Source organism: Centruroides sculpturatus, unplaced genomic scaffold (assembly GCF_000671375.1).
Source record: "Centruroides sculpturatus isolate CEXI.00-Female unplaced genomic scaffold, Cexi_2.0 scaffold537, whole genome shotgun sequence".
NCBI classification, from domain to species: domain Eukaryota; kingdom Metazoa; phylum Arthropoda; class Arachnida; order Scorpiones; family Buthidae; genus Centruroides; species Centruroides sculpturatus.
This window is the reverse complement of record NW_019384802.1, coordinates 468,545-487,359: the sequence shown is the minus strand read 5'-3', so window position 1 is coordinate 487,359 and position 18,815 is coordinate 468,545. Positions and strand designations below refer to the sequence as shown.

General features: G+C 27.7%; 1 protein-coding gene across 1 annotated transcript in view; it reads left to right on the top strand.

Moving 5' to 3' along the window:
- LOC111629567 (transmembrane anterior posterior transformation protein 1-like) overlaps nt 1-18,815 on the top strand; it is a 45,299-nt gene that overhangs the window by 11,579 nt on the left and 14,905 nt on the right. Inside the window, exons 2-5 of the mRNA XM_023373480.1 lie at nt 1,035-1,189; nt 8,956-9,144; nt 11,682-11,822; nt 16,412-16,580. Coding sequence (XP_023229248.1) covers nt 1,035-1,189; nt 8,956-9,144; nt 11,682-11,822; nt 16,412-16,580 — 654 coding nt within the window. The remainder of the gene's footprint in view (nt 1-1,034; nt 1,190-8,955; nt 9,145-11,681; nt 11,823-16,411; nt 16,581-18,815) is intronic.

The following is an 18,815-nucleotide window of genomic DNA, read 5'->3' as shown; positions in this document are numbered from 1 at the left end:
TTAATTAAATCGGCACTGCACTACACCGGGATAGAATAATCAAAAAACAACGTACAATGAACCTGTTTCCGGTGTGCTTCTCTGTAAACGAAGTATTACTAGCGCTTTCGAACTTGAAGTTCTTCCTCAGGTAACATGTCCAAGCGAACGCCATTCAAATTTGATTGAAAAAAGAACATCATTACGAATTTTCTCGTACGTATCGCTGGCGTCATTGACGCATGCGCCCCTTCGCTGGTTCTAAATTAACGTAACTTTTTGTCTACGAGCACCTGCCATGCAGGTGCTCGTAGACATTGCATTAACAACAAAGACGAGATCATCCTGTCAACTGCATGGCAGGTGCTCGTAGACAAAAAGTTACGTTAATTTAGAACCAGCGAAGGGGTTCTAAAATCAGCGAAAATTCGTAATGATGTTCTTTTTTTCAATCAAATTTGAATGGCGTTCGCTTGGACATGTTACCTGAGGAAGAACTTAAAGTTCGAAAGTGCTAGTAATACTTCGTTTACAGAGAAGCACACCGGAAACAGGTTCATTGTACGTTGTTTTTTGATTATTCTATCCCGGTGTAGTGCAGTGCCGATTTAATTAANGTTTTGTGTTTTTGATTGCGTTTTAATAGGGTAAGTCAACAGAATGTGCACTAAAAAGGGATTTTTCGAATAATTTCCCCCCTCCACGGGGAAAGTGTTATACATTTTGAGCCACAACAGTGTGTGGCGGGGTCTGATACTATTTAATAAATCACTGAAAATTTCTTATAGTTTCTTTATAGAAATTTTCTTTATAGAAAATTTTTTATAGTTTATAGAAAATTCTATAAACTATAAAAATTTTCTATTTTCTGCTAAAAATATTCTAGAAATTTTCTATAAACTATAAAAAATTTCTTATAGTTTCTTTGAAACTATAAGAAATTTTCATACTCAAAACATTAATACTCAAAACATATGCTTAAAAAGAATACATGATGTTAAAATTAATTTTATTTGTACAATTGATTTTAATTTACTATTTAATACTTTTAACAGATACTCTCTTGGATTATGTTTATGGAGAATTACGTAGAGGATATTTATTAGAAAATGATGAGCAGAGATATGCAGAAAGAAGGGAAAAATTTTATATATTTATGAAGATTCCGAGAGAAATTGAAAAGGTTAATATCTTCTGTTATATATTAAATGTTAATTATTTATCCTATTATAAGACATAATCTTATTGGTTTTTAAACTATTAAAAACAGTAATTATCAGGAAAATAATTTCAATTTGAAATTTCAAACAAGAATAATTATTTTATTTTATAAGATAAATTTTTAATAATTAAAAAGTAAAAATGTCATTGTTAAATGTTTTTAGAAATTAAATGTATTTTTATTCAAAGAATATTTTATTGAAGAAATTTTATTTTTATTCAAAGACTAAACATACATTTAATGAGACAAAAATCTTGTAAAAACTGTTTAGAAACAATTAGTTTTAAAATTATTCCAGTAAAATTTGATTAATATTTTTTTTATTTCTTGGCCCTTAATACAGTGTGTAAGAGAATTTAGTCAGAAAATAAGTTTACGGTTCTCATAAATAAGTGTAAATAAACTTATGATACATGATGATGATGATGATACCAACATATTATTTTTCAACAGTTCCTTTAATAACTGAAATACCTGTCAAAATAGATGATAGTTTTCTTTATATGTGTTTTTTTTGCATCAATCATGTCATGTGCTTGTTGGATGTGTGTTGTATTTAACATATTTTGGTTTGAGGAATCTCAGGTGGCCAAACCTTGTTGCAATAGAAGCCATACAATATAAAAAAGGTGGAAGTCTTCACACATTAAAGGTGTGTGAAGACTTCCACTCAGCTTGGAATTTTTTAAACACCGAGTGTATAGCTCTGATTTAGTGCCAAGCAATTTCCACTCTTTCCTGAACTGAAAACATGGATAGGAGAGCAGAGATTTGAGACCAATAACAATCTTTAAAACAACATTACAGCCCATTTCAAGTCATTGATGGCTACATTCTATGAAGGGGGGATTTCATAGCTCATCCACAAATAGACAAATGCTTCAATCTTCACAGTGATTATTTTGGAAAGTAATCATGCTTGTACCTAACTTTTGACAATAAATTCATTGTTATTTACATTCGTCTTTGTTTTATGGACCATCAGAGGTTGAAAAAGAAACAGTTTTCGTGTATTATTAAATGTATATTATTCAACATTTTTAAATTAATTAAAAAAATATCTTCAAGTCAATTGTTATCAATATTATCATGTTTTTCCAATAAACTAAAATTTTAATATTGAAAATACCCTTTCAATGGTTACTTATGTCAGAAACAACAAATTATATTTATTTCATCAACACAGCCCATTGTGTATGCACTGTCAAGCTACTCTACACATACATTAAGACCATTATTGCCAACTTACAAGATACAATAAACAACAAAAATTTTAACATTTCCTTTATGGCTATTTGATAGAAATGAATCCAGAACCAAGTCATTTGAAAATGGTTTTGGTTCAAGCATTATTTTATAGAATGACTTTATTTAGTTCATTTAAATTATAATTGTAAACTGCTTTGTCTCACTGATTGTATGTGAAAGTGATATCTTAAAAATGATCATTCAAGTTGAAGAGAGTCAGAAATCACTGCCTATCAAACTCAACTGTTTGGAGATGGTTTGGAACGTTTAATGTTTTTCTACAGAATTGCTGAAACAGTTTCTGAGTTTTATACTGTATGTCATTAGATATTGCAATGGAGAATCAGCCATTTATAAATTTTAGACAGGAATAACAGAATTTTGATAATGCAAATATAAATTAGGTAAAAAAAAATTACACGGAATAAACAAACATCACGAAATCCGATAAATCTGTAAAGCCAAACCACTGGATTACAAATATATAAATATGTCTGGAAGAGGAGATCAGACTGGAGGCTCGGGTAATGTAACTGGCATCCGCATGGTAAACAGGAGTTGTGGGTTCGAGTCCTGCTCCAAGCCGATTCTTTTCTTCCAGAATATTCTAGATTATTCAATAAATATTAATTTAATTAAAATTATTAAATTTAATGAGAGATGGAGCCTGATGCCTCCTCCTAGTGACAAATTATTTAGTAATTAATTAAAATATAATTAATTATATGTTAAAATATATTAATTATATGTATAATTAATAATCATATTTCACATCAGTTAAAGGTTTTTTCTCAGGTGTGTGTTATTTAAAATATAATTGTGGAAAAGTAGCCCAATGTAATCTGGTGGTTTTTTGGCTTATTACATGGAATAATACAATGCAAACAGAAATTACATTTTATCCAGTGTTTTGAGGAGCTAGAAGCTTAAATTTATTTGGTAAATTATAATATTGCTGTAAAGGATGAAATTTTCCATAGAAATGGTCTATGCTTTCCTTTCAATATCCACCACAGTAGAAAATACTATATACAGTAGAGCATCGATTATCTGAAACCATTTGGGACTGGGGTTGTTCAGATAACTGATTTTTCAGATAACTGATCATTTACAAAAATATATTAAAAATAAAACTGTACTGTATATAATTTGTATCACATGTCTTACAAATACATACCTTACATATTGTAATACATTAAACTAGGCCTACAGTTCAGTTTGGCAGGGAGGGGAAGAGTGCTGCAATGCCACAGCCCTAGTGGAAATTTGAATTTGCTGACTAGAATTTGCTTTTGGTTAACCATTGTTTTGGTTGATCAGTATTAGGATAATCGATGCTCTACTGTACATGAATTTCCATACAAGATCAGTTATCCAAATTGGTAATCTTGTTGAACTGTTGTGTTCAACTTTTTACATATGTTTCAAATAATACTATATTTATCTATATTCAGTCACATTAATTTCTAGCAATAATTGAGATTTCAAGAAGTTTGTTATCTTAAATTACAAATTACATAACTTATAAAATTATTTCCTAAGTAAACTATATAAAATTTTTAGACTTTTGATTTGCGTATATTGTATGATAATCTGTTCTCTAATATGGTTAAAAAGTGTTTTATACTCTCAGATGTTCATAAAATAGTATTTTTAATAATAATTCATACTCTGTTAAGAATGACTTTGTTTGTTGCATGCAAAAAAGGTTTAATTTTATTAATTAATATTTAAAAAAAATTAAAATAATCTTTTAATGTTTTTGTAATGAATTAATGATATGAAAAAGATAAAATTATTTCTTTAATTATTTTAACTAAAACAAATGATGTATAAAATACAGGTATAATGTTTTGAAGTTTTGCTATTTTGTAAGGTGCATCGTAGGTTGTTAGATCGTAGTTTAAACACATAATTTGTTAATTTTATATTTTCAAATATTTTAGAAGAAAAACTATCAAAATTACTGAAAAAATTTTAGAATAATTTATTTTTATATTATCATTATTAAATTTGAAGATTAAAGCTAATGGTATTTATAATGATTATGTGTACAGGCAATTTTGGACAATTTGCTCTTTTGTATATAATACTTTGATAACCTTAAGTTGCTTTTCATATGCCATATTCAAAATTTCATACATATTTTGCTGATAGACAAATGTTTCAAGCTATCAAGTAGTATTGCTTTCTGCCAGTATTCAATGACATCAAAATTATTTTTGAAATTTAATTTTTATCATCTATTTTCTGTTAATGTGCAGTTTTAAGTAATCTATATATATAAAAATGAATGTATGTATGAATGTATGTGTTCATGCATTACCACACCGTTTATCCGATTGCTGTGAAACTTTGAGAAGTTGTTTAATATACTCCCGTGAAGGTTTCTGGTGTAGTACGATTGCCATGAAGCTTTGGGAAGTTTTTTAATACACTCCTGCGAAGATTTCTGGCATTTATCCTACGATAGATGGCGCACGTTTACACGAGCATTCAAGCACTGTGTTCGATCGATTTCAAATTTTTTGAAGGGGGGAAATGAAGACCATTTTCCCCCTTCAAAAAATATCTATATATGCATTTGTAAACTGTTATTTACGATATTTGTAATAATTTTTGTTTAATCACTTTATTTCAACTTTTTTTTGCTAATTATGTATTCGNGTGACAAATTATTTAGTAATTAATTAAAATATAATTAATTATATGTTAAAATATATTAATTATATGTATAATTAATAATCATATTTCACATCAGTTAAAGGTTTTTTCTCAGGTGTGTGTTATTTAAAATATAATTGTGGAAAAGTAGCCCAATGTAATCTGGTGGTTTTTTGGCTTATTACATGGAATAATACAATGCAAACAGAAATTACATTTTATCCAGTGTTTTGAGGAGCTAGAAGCTTAAATTTATTTGGTAAATTATAATATTGCTGTAAAGGATGAAATTTTCCATAGAAATGGTCTATGCTTTCCTTTCAATATCCACCACAGTAGAAAATACTATATACAGTAGAGCATCGATTATCTGAAACCATTTGGGACTGGGGTTGTTCAGATAACTGATTTTTCAGATAACTGATCATTTACAAAAATATATTAAAAATAAAACTGTACTGTATATAATTTGTATCACATGTCTTACAAATACATACCTTACATATTGTAATACATTAAACTAGGCCTACAGTTCAGTTTGGCAGGGAGGGGAAGAGTGCTGCAATGCCACAGCCCTAGTGGAAATTTGAATTTGCTGACTAGAATTTGCTTTTGGTTAACCATTGTTTTGGTTGATCAGTATTAGGATAATCGATGCTCTACTGTACATGAATTTCCATACAAGATCAGTTATCCAAATTGGTAATCTTGTTGAACTGTTGTGTTCAACTTTTTACATATGTTTCAAATAATACTATATTTATCTATATTCAGTCACATTAATTTCTAGCAATAATTGAGATTTCAAGAAGTTTGTTATCTTAAATTACAAATTACATAACTTATAAAATTATTTCCTAAGTAAACTATATAAAATTTTTAGACTTTTGATTTGCGTATATTGTATGATAATCTGTTCTCTAATATGGTTAAAAAGTGTTTTATACTCTCAGATGTTCATAAAATAGTATTTTTAATAATAATTCATACTCTGTTAAGAATGACTTTGTTTGTTGCATGCAAAAAAGGTTTAATTTTATTAATTAATATTTAAAAAAAATTAAAATAATCTTTTAATGTTTTTGTAATGAATTAATGATATGAAAAAGATAAAATTATTTCTTTAATTATTTTAACTAAAACAAATGATGTATAAAATACAGGTATAATGTTTTGAAGTTTTGCTATTTTGTAAGGTGCATCGTAGGTTGTTAGATCGTAGTTTAAACACATAATTTGTTAATTTTATATTTTCAAATATTTTAGAAGAAAAACTATCAAAATTACTGAAAAAATTTTAGAATAATTTATTTTTATATTATCATTATTAAATTTGAAGATTAAAGCTAATGGTATTTATAATGATTATGTGTACAGGCAATTTTGGACAATTTGCTCTTTTGTATATAATACTTTGATAACCTTAAGTTGCTTTTCATATGCCATATTCAAAATTTCATACATATTTTGCTGATAGACAAATGTTTCAAGCTATCAAGTAGTATTGCTTTCTGCCAGTATTCAATGACATCAAAATTATTTTTGAAATTTAATTTTTATCATCTATTTTCTGTTAATGTGCAGTTTTAAGTAATCTATATATATAAAAATGAATGTATGTATGAATGTATGTGTTCATGCATTACCACACCGTTTATCCGATTGCTGTGAAACTTTGAGAAGTTGTTTAATATACTCCCGTGAAGGTTTCTGGTGTAGTACGATTGCCATGAAGCTTTGGGAAGTTTTTTAATACACTCCTGCGAAGATTTCTGGCATTTATCCTACGATAGATGGCGCACGTTTACACGAGCATTCAAGCACTGTGTTCGATCGATTTCAAATTTTTTGAAGGGGGGAAATGAAGACCATTTTCCCCCTTCAAAAAATATCTATATATGCATTTGTAAACTGTTATTTACGATATTTGTAATAATTTTTGTTTAATCACTTTATTTCAACTTTTTTTTGCTAATTATGTATTCGCTCAAACTTCGTTAACCTTAACTGTACCCCGAACAACAACCGAAGTTGTAGGAAGAAATTTGCGTATTTTACCGATCTAGGAATCCCCTTTTCCAAATTTTAATATCGACTCAAAATAATTTAAAAAGACAAATTACAATAAAACGGTTTATTATCCAACTATGAGAAATTTCACAACATGCCAAGGAAGAGAGGAAGGANATGTCCCATAAAAATGTTTCTAGATATCAGTAAAAATTTTTTTGATTACTCTTTGTAAGAAGTGTTTTCAAATTGATTTCATTAAAATTGGATAACTGTTTCTGTAAAACTTACTGTTTGAAAAACCCAACTTTGAAGGCTGACTTTCATCCCTTAAAAACATAACATATTTAACCTTATAATATACAGAATAAACGAAGACTGCTTCCTTTCCATCCTGTCCAATTACTATTAGGAACTAAGTCTTCCTTTGCAGAGATAACAATTCAGTCAAGGTTATGCCTCTGCAATATTATGTAAAACTGTTTTAAAAAGACCGGATTTTGATTGGACAGAATGGAAAGGAAGTTAGAAGAAACATAATATATAACATACAGAAGAAACTAAGAAGTTTCTTCTGTATGTTATATATTATGAATATACTATCTCCCTTTTTAATTGAAGGTATGTATATATTTTTTACAATTGTTGGTTTATCATCAATGAACCTTGTAAAACTTATTGCAGAGGCATAGCCTGTAATAAAAGGTTGTCCCTGTGAAGGAAGATGTCTTAGTTTCTTCTGTATTTTATATATTGTGTATATACTGTCTGCCTTTTTTAATTGATATTTAACCTTTTTTAAAAACATATTTATGTCAATAGAAAAACAAAGTTTCTTAGTTTTTAATGTTCTGTAATGTAAGAATCATGAAATTTAGAGAGGAACATTTATGTGATGTTCATTGTTCATATGAAGTTTCAAACGAGGACATGTCTTGGACCAACATTTCTTGCTTAAAAAGTAATTGTAAAGAGGAGAGATGGTACTTCAGTTTTCTTTAATAAACTTCTTAAAACTGTTCTTACTTCTGATTAAAAAAAGACAATTTTATCCAGGAAAAGAGTTGGATAATAATTATAGTATTTCTTAAATTGAAATAATACAATATATTGTAAACAAAATGTAGTTTTAAATTTAAAAAATAATTAATTCTGAGAAAAATTAAATGTCTTATTAAAAATTATACTAAACAGTTTTTATCATTACATTAAATATAATTTAATGTAAATGCAATTTAATGTAATATGATAGATCTAGAAATACAGTATAAAATCAATACAGTAAATCAAACCTAGGAAAAAAAATTTTATTACATATTTGACAAGACTATGTCTCATCTCTAAAATCGTACTGCTGTCAATGGCTGGACACCTTAGAGCTATGAAGGAGTACATGTCAGGAGTTGCAATTTGGCAGAGAGTATTTGGTGCCCCAAATCATATGTACATAAAATATACCAGACTTGTAGGTAGTCAGAGGACCAAGAACCAGGTCAAAATAAAATACAAAATGCTGAGGCTGTTTCTACAAACAGGCATGAGTGCGAGATTTGTGCATGTGTTGCTCGCAAACTGAAACAATAAACAAGTGCAAATGCAATTTAGAACTATTAGCACCATCTGTTGCCCTCAGATGGAACTTACAAACAAGTAGCAACTGGCATGTGTTGGGAAGTTTGAAATGTGAACATTGTGTTCCCAGTTGTCAGCAATTATATGAACAAGCCCTGAGTCTCTGAGACATAGTCTCATCCCAAAAATGGCTTTGCCATTTTACTTGTTTATTTTCTTTTTATATTTTTAACAGATTTTATTTTTCTTTATACAGATCATTATTTCGAAGAAATGACAGTAATGAAAAAGAAAATGTGTTACAACCAGCAGAAATCTGTGATTTATTGAGAGGAATAATTTTGATAACAGTCAGTTTTCTCATGACATATGTTGACACGTCCATGTTATATCATATTGTAAAAAGTCAGTCCGTCATCAAATTATATATATTTTTTAATATGTTAGAGGTAAATATAAGTTTTGGATTTTTCTTACATAACTAAAATATATAAAAACATATTTTCGTATTAAACATGCAAAACATCAAATGATTTAATGACAGCTATGTCAATATAAGAATTATTTTGTCCTAGTTTAGGTATTAAATATCAATTAGAATATTTTTTACAGTAAAACCTTGTTATTTCAATATTGGATAATTTGAAGTATCACACAATTCAATGTAATCTAGTCCCTTGCCAAGAGAATAGGATTTTGCCAACATTTTAGTTCAGATAATTTGAAACATGAGTACAAAGAAATTCGAAGACATTTTCTGGTTTGGTGATCCACAATAATAATGTTTAATTCGAAATCTTCCATCATGTTACATGTTTATAAGAAAGTTTCCACTCCCAAGTTGCAGTTTCTGTTTTACCAATTATACATTGTTGATTTATTGAATGTATGTTCAAGGTCATTAGGACATTGTACACGTTAATGAAGAGAGATTTTTTTATTTTTATGGAAGAAATCTCTTTGATATTTAATTATTTTGGACATGTTTTGCAAAAGTCTATTGATTCACTAATTCCAAAGTCCATTAAATACATGTCTGTATTCATGATAGTGCAATCATGTGATCTGATGAAAATAAGCTATATTAACAGCTAACAGCTATAAATATGCTGTTAGCTGTTAATACAGCTTATTTTCATCAGATCACATGATTTTTGTAATCTCAAAGTCAAGATGAAATTTGTGATAATTCTTATTGAAACACTAAAACTTCTTTTGTACTTAATTTTCAGGTCTTACTTTGAATATAATTTGGTTACATTTTCATTGTTTTCATTAAGTACATGCCAGGTGACAGTTTTTTCAAAATAACTTAAATTACTAAGTAATAACTTGTAATATTGATGCATTTGTAAATGAATGGGTGAAATTATTTAAGATAATGTCATAATTTTATTTGAAATTACAAAAATCTTTAATTCCGAAAGAAAACTTCAAATAATTCAAATCCAGATAATTCAAAGTTATATTTTTTTGGACCCTTGTTTTGAAACAATGAGATTTTATTGTAATAAACTTGTAATTTATACCGTAGATAAACCGATTTTATTGTTGTTTATTATTACTTGCTTATTTAAATGAAATATCAAATTCATAAAATATATTGACACAATATATAATTTGATTAGATCATTATTAATTTGTTGAAAAACTCAAAAATAAAAGCATTACCTCCTACATTGGATTGAAAACCATCACTGTAAAAAAGTTTTAAGTTTATAAGCACAAGTATGTACTAGAATAGTCCACTCTCTCTTAGAAAATATTTATATAGACATCACCAAAGTTGTTGATATTTATATATTTATATAGACATTAATGATTTTTCAAAAAAGGTGATTGTGATCTTATTTAATCACCTTTTTTGAAAAATCATTATTATTTAATAACTTTTTAAAATCTTTATCATCATTAAGGAATTGCTAAGTAATTGATTAAGCATGAATGCTTATTTTCATTACTGACCATTAGCTATTTCTTGCACCATCTTGAAATGATGATTAATAATAACTTTGCAGGTATCATAAAATAATGATACAGATTAATGATATATTTTGTGAATAACTTGCATTAAAACAAAGTTAAATTTGTAAAGTATAACAATATCTTTATAACATCAAACATCATAAATAAAATGTCTTTTTAGTAATGATATGTTCACAAATCTGGCCCATAACATATTAATGTTATCAATTTCACATACATCCTGAGGACTAGCTTAAGCCATTTATAATTTTTTTTTAACTAGATTCTACATGTTTTCTGGAAATCATATCATTAAAAGTTCATTATATGAAACTGGATTAATCTCAATTACATCATGTGACAGGTGGACAAGTTGATACCAAATTAAATACAATTTCCAAAAGCTGGAACTTAAATCAATACTTTAAAGGATTAACATATGCACTTTTCCAAGCACCAAATATTCTGTAGTTGTTCCATAATTTGAAAGATTTGAAAACATTACAGACACTTAAGGCATTTGCAAAGTTAAGCAGTTCTAGTTGGACCAGAAGCAGAATAATGAATGTAGTTGAAAATGTTCATCATTCACCTCCTACACTGCTTGAAAGTGCATAGGGAGACCCTTTTAAGTATTAATATCATATTATTGTTAGAAAAATCTGGATTAGAGTAAATAAAATAAAATACATTTAAAATATTTTTAAATTTTTTTATTAAACCAAACTAGAGTTCTACACATTATTGTGCATTTTATTATTTTAATCCATCACATTAAGATTTTTTATATTAAGTACATTATGTAATCATTTATCAATTTAAATCATAAAAGTTGATTTTTATGAAACTCTAAACTCATATTATTTTAACTTATAGATGTTTGTGTTATAATTAGCACATTCAAAACTTTTTGAAAATAATACAAATTTAATTCTCAGTTTATTGAAATTTAAATAATAATTTTGAATTAGTAATTTTATATAAGTAGGTAAATCATAATGTAATAATTATATTTTGTAAGATTGCAGATAAACTGTTCTCATCTTTCGGGCAAGACATTCTGGATGCCCTATTCTGGACAGCTACAGAACCTCGAGGAAGGAAGAGAGAACACATTGGATTAGTGCCACATCTAATAATGGCTGTTTGCTATGTCTGTATCCTTTTTTAAAACTACAAAATACATTTGGTATAAATGAGACTAGAAATTGCTAATTCTTGTATAACAAAGATTGTTTAACTTTTTAAAAATAATAATAATAATGCAAGTGGTAAAGAAGCAAAATGTCAATCAATAATGAAATAGTAGCTTACAGTATCATATAATAAAATAAAATATAGCACAATAAGAACTAAGGTATAATTTTATTCATTGCTCTTGTGATTTGTGATATTGTTTTCCATTCTAATTGAGCAATGATAAATCAAAATTTCTGTTGATGCAGCAATAAAAATTTTGGCATTTAAAAAATAACTTATTTCAGTAGTTCTATCAATACAATATGGTGACATTAGATGTGTTTACTAAAGATATTTGCTAAAAGTTACATTAAGTAAATGAAATAAATTACTTGTAGAAATAATTTTTAAAAACTTTTTGAAAAATCTATGATTATATATATTAAAATATTACAAAATTTAAAGACTAAACAACACAAAGAAGGAAGATTTTTTTTTATTTAGAGTTATTTATTTGTTCATTCTATTGTATTCTAATGGCAGTGAATGCATGAAAAGAAGACTCTATGTGGAAAACTCTTTGTTTTTTGTTTAGTCCTTAAATCTTGTAATATTTAAATGAAATTAGTATAAATTAAATGCAGAATATTTAAATACATATTTGGATTACAAAGTATATTTCTATTTATTAAAATAAATACTAACTTTAAAAACTTTATTTATGCTATTAAGGAATATAATTTATTGAAATTTAAGTTTTAACTACTGTTGTTTATTAACATTGGATTTGAAAAATGATTTGCATTAATTGATGATTGTAATTGATGAAGATTAAAGACTAGATAATGCACTTTCATTAATCTGATTTCTGCTTAACTCAAATTTTAATAATTAATCTTGTTTTTTTTCACTAAATGTTTCAGCCCAAAACAAAAACAATCATAAATCATTTGTTAAAAACATAAATATATGTACTAAATACAGTATAAAATTTTTTAAAATATATATATTTATTTATGATCCTTTTTGACATCTTTTTATATAAAACCCAGCTAATAATTTTTTTACCAACCTGAATAATACTGTGCAATAATTAGTTTGGATTCACAAGAGTATCTATTGTGTATCTATACTTGTCTCATTTATTGTTAGAAATAATTAGCATTTTATATGAGAACTTTGATATTTAGCATTATAAATAGTTAAATTATATATATAAAGCAATCTATAAAAAGATATCTTAAATCAGAAAAATTAAGCATTGTTTTTTGAGTACCTTTTATTCTACAGAATAAGACAAGTTACATTACATGTATGTACTTATATAAAATATTTTTTATATTTATGTATAGTAATATTAAGCTGTTCTAACGTATATAAAAAGAAATTTGTAGTTGTTGACTATAATATCATTTGCTTTTGTTTGCTTATGACATGCAAAGAGTTGCCATACTGATCTTGCACAATAATGTGTTGGTAGTCATCTTGGGCTATTGCATTTCTTGGAAGCCCCCCTACATATGCTAAGTTTATGCAAACCATCAACAATGCGGGTGACTTACACTCAGAAATTTCTGGTTACCTTCCTGGGATAGATATATCCTAGATTTGCATTATTGATGATAATGCTTGTTTGTGTATGAGAATAAACATTGCAGTTATTTTTGATGACATCTTGAATAGCAAAAAGTTAAACAGAATAACTGAATTGACCAGTTATATAGTGTTGAATTAAAATAATTAAATGAAACCTTCTCCTTAAGAAGTTATATTTTAAAATTAATTATTCACTTGGATCGTTTTGGACGGATGGATTCCGGCCGACTTTGGGCTTTGATGTTCGACGTGTGCCGTAGAATTAACGTGTTTGGTGCTGGAAGGCACCAATTTGAAAGTGGGTATTAGTGAACTGATTAAAAAACACAATAACAAATTGCAAAAGTGATATATAATACCATTTAAATTAAAATTATATATCATTTTTCATTATAATAATTTTGATTGCATAACAAAACAGTTTCTGATTTTTCTATAGTTTATTAATATTTCGTCAAGTTTGGGAAATTTATTAAGGGATAAATTTAATAAATATATACTTATGTATGTGGATTATATGGGATTTGTTAACGAATAATAAATAAATATCTGCTTGTTTTATCAAAGCCGTGTAGCTTTATGGATGTGGATTAATAACTGGATAAACTACTTTAATTTAATAAAACATTTTAAGTTTAATAATTTGGGGTGATAAAAAATATATAAATGTTAATTAGAAAAAATAATTAATTAAAGAGTTGGAAATGCCATATGAGCATNAACAATAATAAAATTATAAAAACTTAAAACTGTAGTTATTATTTACTTTTTACATACTGATATTTTAATTTATTAGAAATTATAAGTAACTAATTAAGTTAAAAACACTTAATATAAGAATTATCTTTTCAAAAAAAATAAATATTTGTTTTTTTAATAATTTTGAAATTAGCTACCATGAAGTAAAAGTTTATCTTTCAATATTGACTTTTCATATAGAGGAAGTTTATATGTTTACATGTTTCTCAATATATCAAATCAAAGCAGACTTACCATGTCAATTACTGGTACAGTTACCATAATATAATTTTACAGCAAATGATGAAATTGTTTCATTGAAGTAAATGTTTGACAAAAATTAGTTATATACTAGTTAGTTTGTGAAAACTAGTGATGAACAAACTTTTCTGAATGCAGGCTGCAAGAGAATTTTATAGGCTTCTGGCAAAATGTCAAGCATCTATACACCCTTTTTTAGATTTTCTCCCTCAAAGGTAATAATTTTACCACATTTCACAAAAGACAGGGAGTTCTGAACATTTACTTCAGGTTGATTATTACCATTTCAAAATGGCCTGCAAACAAATAATATACAATTCTTAATTTTTTTCTTTTCTTTATAATTATGTATATTTTACTTGCATTTTATTCATTGTTTTTTATGTAATTTAATCAGGGTTTTACAGTTTTTTTTCCTCAGTTCTGAGAGAGCCCATGGACCTCTTTCACTCTGAGAGCACTGAGGCCCAGGTTGTATGTATGTGCATGTATTAACAAAGTCCATGTAGAGCTGCTAGCTTGCCCTTTGAATAGGAATTGTGACAGTGTTTTGTGTCATCTGTGTGTAATGTGCATGTGTGTTGTGTACTTAACATTGCGTTTGCTTTGACAATTTTTGATTGTAATATATGTGTGGTAAAGTGCTTGTTTTGTGTGTTTTGTGTATTGTCAAGTGTGTGTTGAGTACTTGGAGTGTTGTTTGGTATGTTATTCTTTAGTATTACATTAGGATTTTACTGTTAATTAGGAGGAGGAAATCTATTATTGGAGTACTTTTCCTATTGTAATTGAAACCAAATAAATAATTTTACTATTTATGAACTAGTATATCGAAGGAATTTTTAATTGTCATATATTATAATGAAATTTAAATGTCAGTATAGTTTACATTTCCAAATGATGATGTGAATGAATGGATGGTTGACCATTCTATAAAGGCTAGAAATGCATTGTGCAATAACTGTTGATCTCTGTTGACATTTTTGATCCTTAAAGTCAAATAATTGTGAAAAGCATCACTTTGGTAAAAATACATGCCATGCAGTATCGTGGGATTTTTATCCCCTTAAAAGAGCTTTTAAACAAAGGCAAAATATACACAGACTTAATTTTGACTTGCTCTACAACATAATTAGAGACTGTAGATGATATGACTGATCAAGAACCTCAACTAAAGAAGAAAATGTGGGTGTTTCTCAGAAGAAATATCATTTGTGGAAAAGAGAACCATGTTTGAGCAACAACAAGAAACAGTCACCTAGTATCTTTGGTTTTTAGAAGTAAATGTATGTTTTCATTGTATACAGTAAAAAGAATAGGTAAAAAACTACAGTAAATTTTTAAACAATTTTATATGGCTTTTATCAATTACAGTCAACCCCCCATAACACTGTTGATAATTCCGTTTTATATGAATTCCATGTTGTCACTTAGATTTTACAAATGTGTGCGCCGAACTGTGAATGGCTCACATATTTGTAAAATCTAAGTGACTCGTACAACATGGAATTCATATAAAACGGAATTATCAACAGTGTTATACGGGAGTTGACTGTAATTAAAGGTGGAATGTTTATTTTATTGCATTATTGAATGTTTAATAATGTGTAGGTGCTGAGATTTTCATAACATTAATAGATAGTTATTAATAAATTAAAAATGCAGAAACAGTCTTAATATAGTGCCAAAATACCATTTAATGTTCCCTGATTAGCATAAGGCATAAAAATTTTTGATTTTCAAACTTAATTCAAAGTCAAATAATTTCAGCTATTGAAATATTGTCCCATATCTTAGAATATAACTTAAGTTGCATACTTAGAATAGTAATTATGTAAATATCATTTAAATGCATATATTTTGTAAAAAACTATTTACAAAATTTAAATAACCAAATTTGATGTAAAATCAAATTTGGTTATTTAAAGTTTTAATATAGTTATAACTAAATACATAAATAATTGAATAATTATTATTCCAATTATTAATTTTCAGTTTGTTGAATTGAAAAGTATGGTATTTAAAAAATTTGAAAAGAATAATCTCTTCCACATGTCTTGCAGTGATGTCAGAGAACGATTTCATTATATGATTTTACTCTTCATTGTTATAATACAGACTATGAAGGAATATAACTGGAAAGAAGGTAGGTTTATAATTAATTAATTATTCAGATTTTTATTATACTATTCAACTTGTATAAATATATTATGCAAAATATTAATAATTTTTATTCCTATCTACTCTACATATGACAAATCTAAGCCAAATATTTTATATAACACTTTTCCCCATTAAAAAAAAAATAAACAAGCAGTGGCACTAGGAATTAGTCAGTCATTAAAAAATATTTGTTACGAATAGTCTGTATTGGATGAAGTGGGAGTTGGGTTGCATATCTACAAATTTTATCATCAACAAATTGTCAGATCTGTAAATAATAATAGATCTATAAATGTTTTGCTCGAAAATTTAGATTGAACACATTATCAACATTTGAATAGAATGTCCGAAAAGGAATGGTTACAACTGATAATTATATGAACATTGGCAAAATCCGTAATGCAAGCAAGCTGGTGTGGGATCTCTAATTAAAGTATAAACTAACTATTGAATTAAATGATTCATAGCTTATTCAATTGGTAGTGACAGTTCCCATCATTAGGGTTATGCACATTACTTTCAACAGTGTTATTCTTCACATGTAAGTTCTGTAATCCCTTTACAGTACAAAGTATTTTAAACCAAGTTCTTCCTTTTATTATCTTCATACAGGACAGGCTTATTTTCTCTGTTATTATTTTTAAACTGGATCTTGTTAAGAAGGCAAAAATTGTTTATTCATAAAATGTTTCATTTCTAACAGCATTATATTTCATTTATTGTAGAACATTTTCAAGATAATCATGGTTAAACTTTTGAGATATATAATGTAAATAAGGTATTAATTACTATAATCTTTATTTTATTTCACATTATCCAAATACATTAAATTTTTAAAATCAACTGTTTGATGAAATATTCCAATTGATTTGCATCAATCTGCAAGCAAGATGTTTTTATCCTAAAACTGTTCACTCAAAATTAAAACACTTCTAAGGTTTTAGAAATCAGAAATATCATATTTACTCACATAAAAGATGAGGTTTTTATCCATTTTTCACTACTTCAGAAACCTAGATCTCCTATATGCGCGAGCAAAGAATTCTTTTTATTTTTGTATAATTTTTGTAAACTATGTACAGTGGATTCTGCTTAATTGGTCCACTGGTTAATTGGGACAGTAGAAGGAAAATAATTTAGCAATGGATCTTTCAAAAATACTGTATATCAGCAGTATGTACACTATTGTTGTTTAGGCCTAACGATTAGCAGAGACAAAGCAGTTGTGTCTTTTGCTTGAGCAATTCAGTCTTTCCAGAGGGGAGTCAGCATAGCAGGACGTATCACACTACGATCTTGTCCAAGGCAGACCTGAATTTGAGCTACTGACCCTGCTTTGGATTGGATCATTGTTGGTGTAATGATGATATCATGTAATGAACATGATTGGTCAATTTTAACTGGTAATGAACACTTCGGAGGAGAGATTCGTTGAGAAACACAATTGGTTAAATTTGAATGGGTGTCACATGCATCTCAAGGAAGAGACATTGGTGAAAAACATCATGCGATGTGCAAACTTAGAATAAAGCAATAACCAGCAAAGCTGCTGATTGGTCGGCTGTCAGCTGACGACAACTATATAATCCTGGCATAGAAGTGGGAAATTCAAGTTTGGATCCATTTCACTGACTGTCTCCATCACTTAAATCTTTGCCAAGATGCCAAGAAATGATTTTACATTTTCAAGTAAAATTGCTTTGCTGGATAAAATTAAAAGCAAGCCATTGAATACAAGCCATTGTAGACTTGCTGATATAACTGGTGTACCAAAATCTACCATTGTGTATCTCCTACAACAAGAAAATTAACTGTGTGAGGAGTGGGCATTACAAAAAGAAATTCCAGGAACATCCAAAAGAAAGCATCATGGAAAAGATCCAGAAGTTGAAGAAGCATTAGATTGATGGTTTTCTATGGTTAGCGGATGAGGCTTAAATATCAGCATCAGAGGAGATTGCTAAAAAGCTAAGCCACAATGATTTTAAAACAACTAACGGTTTGTTGTCTCGATGGAAAGCAAGACACAATATCAAATACAAAAAAGCACAGTGCAGATAACGTAAGTGCTGAACAGTGGCAAAAAACTAAAATCCCTACTTTTTTAGAGAATTTATGTTCAGATGATATTTACAATGCTGATGAAACCGGCCTCTATTATCTTGCTAAGCCAGATGGCTCCATCTTATAAGCACATTGCAATGTCAGGGTATAAGAG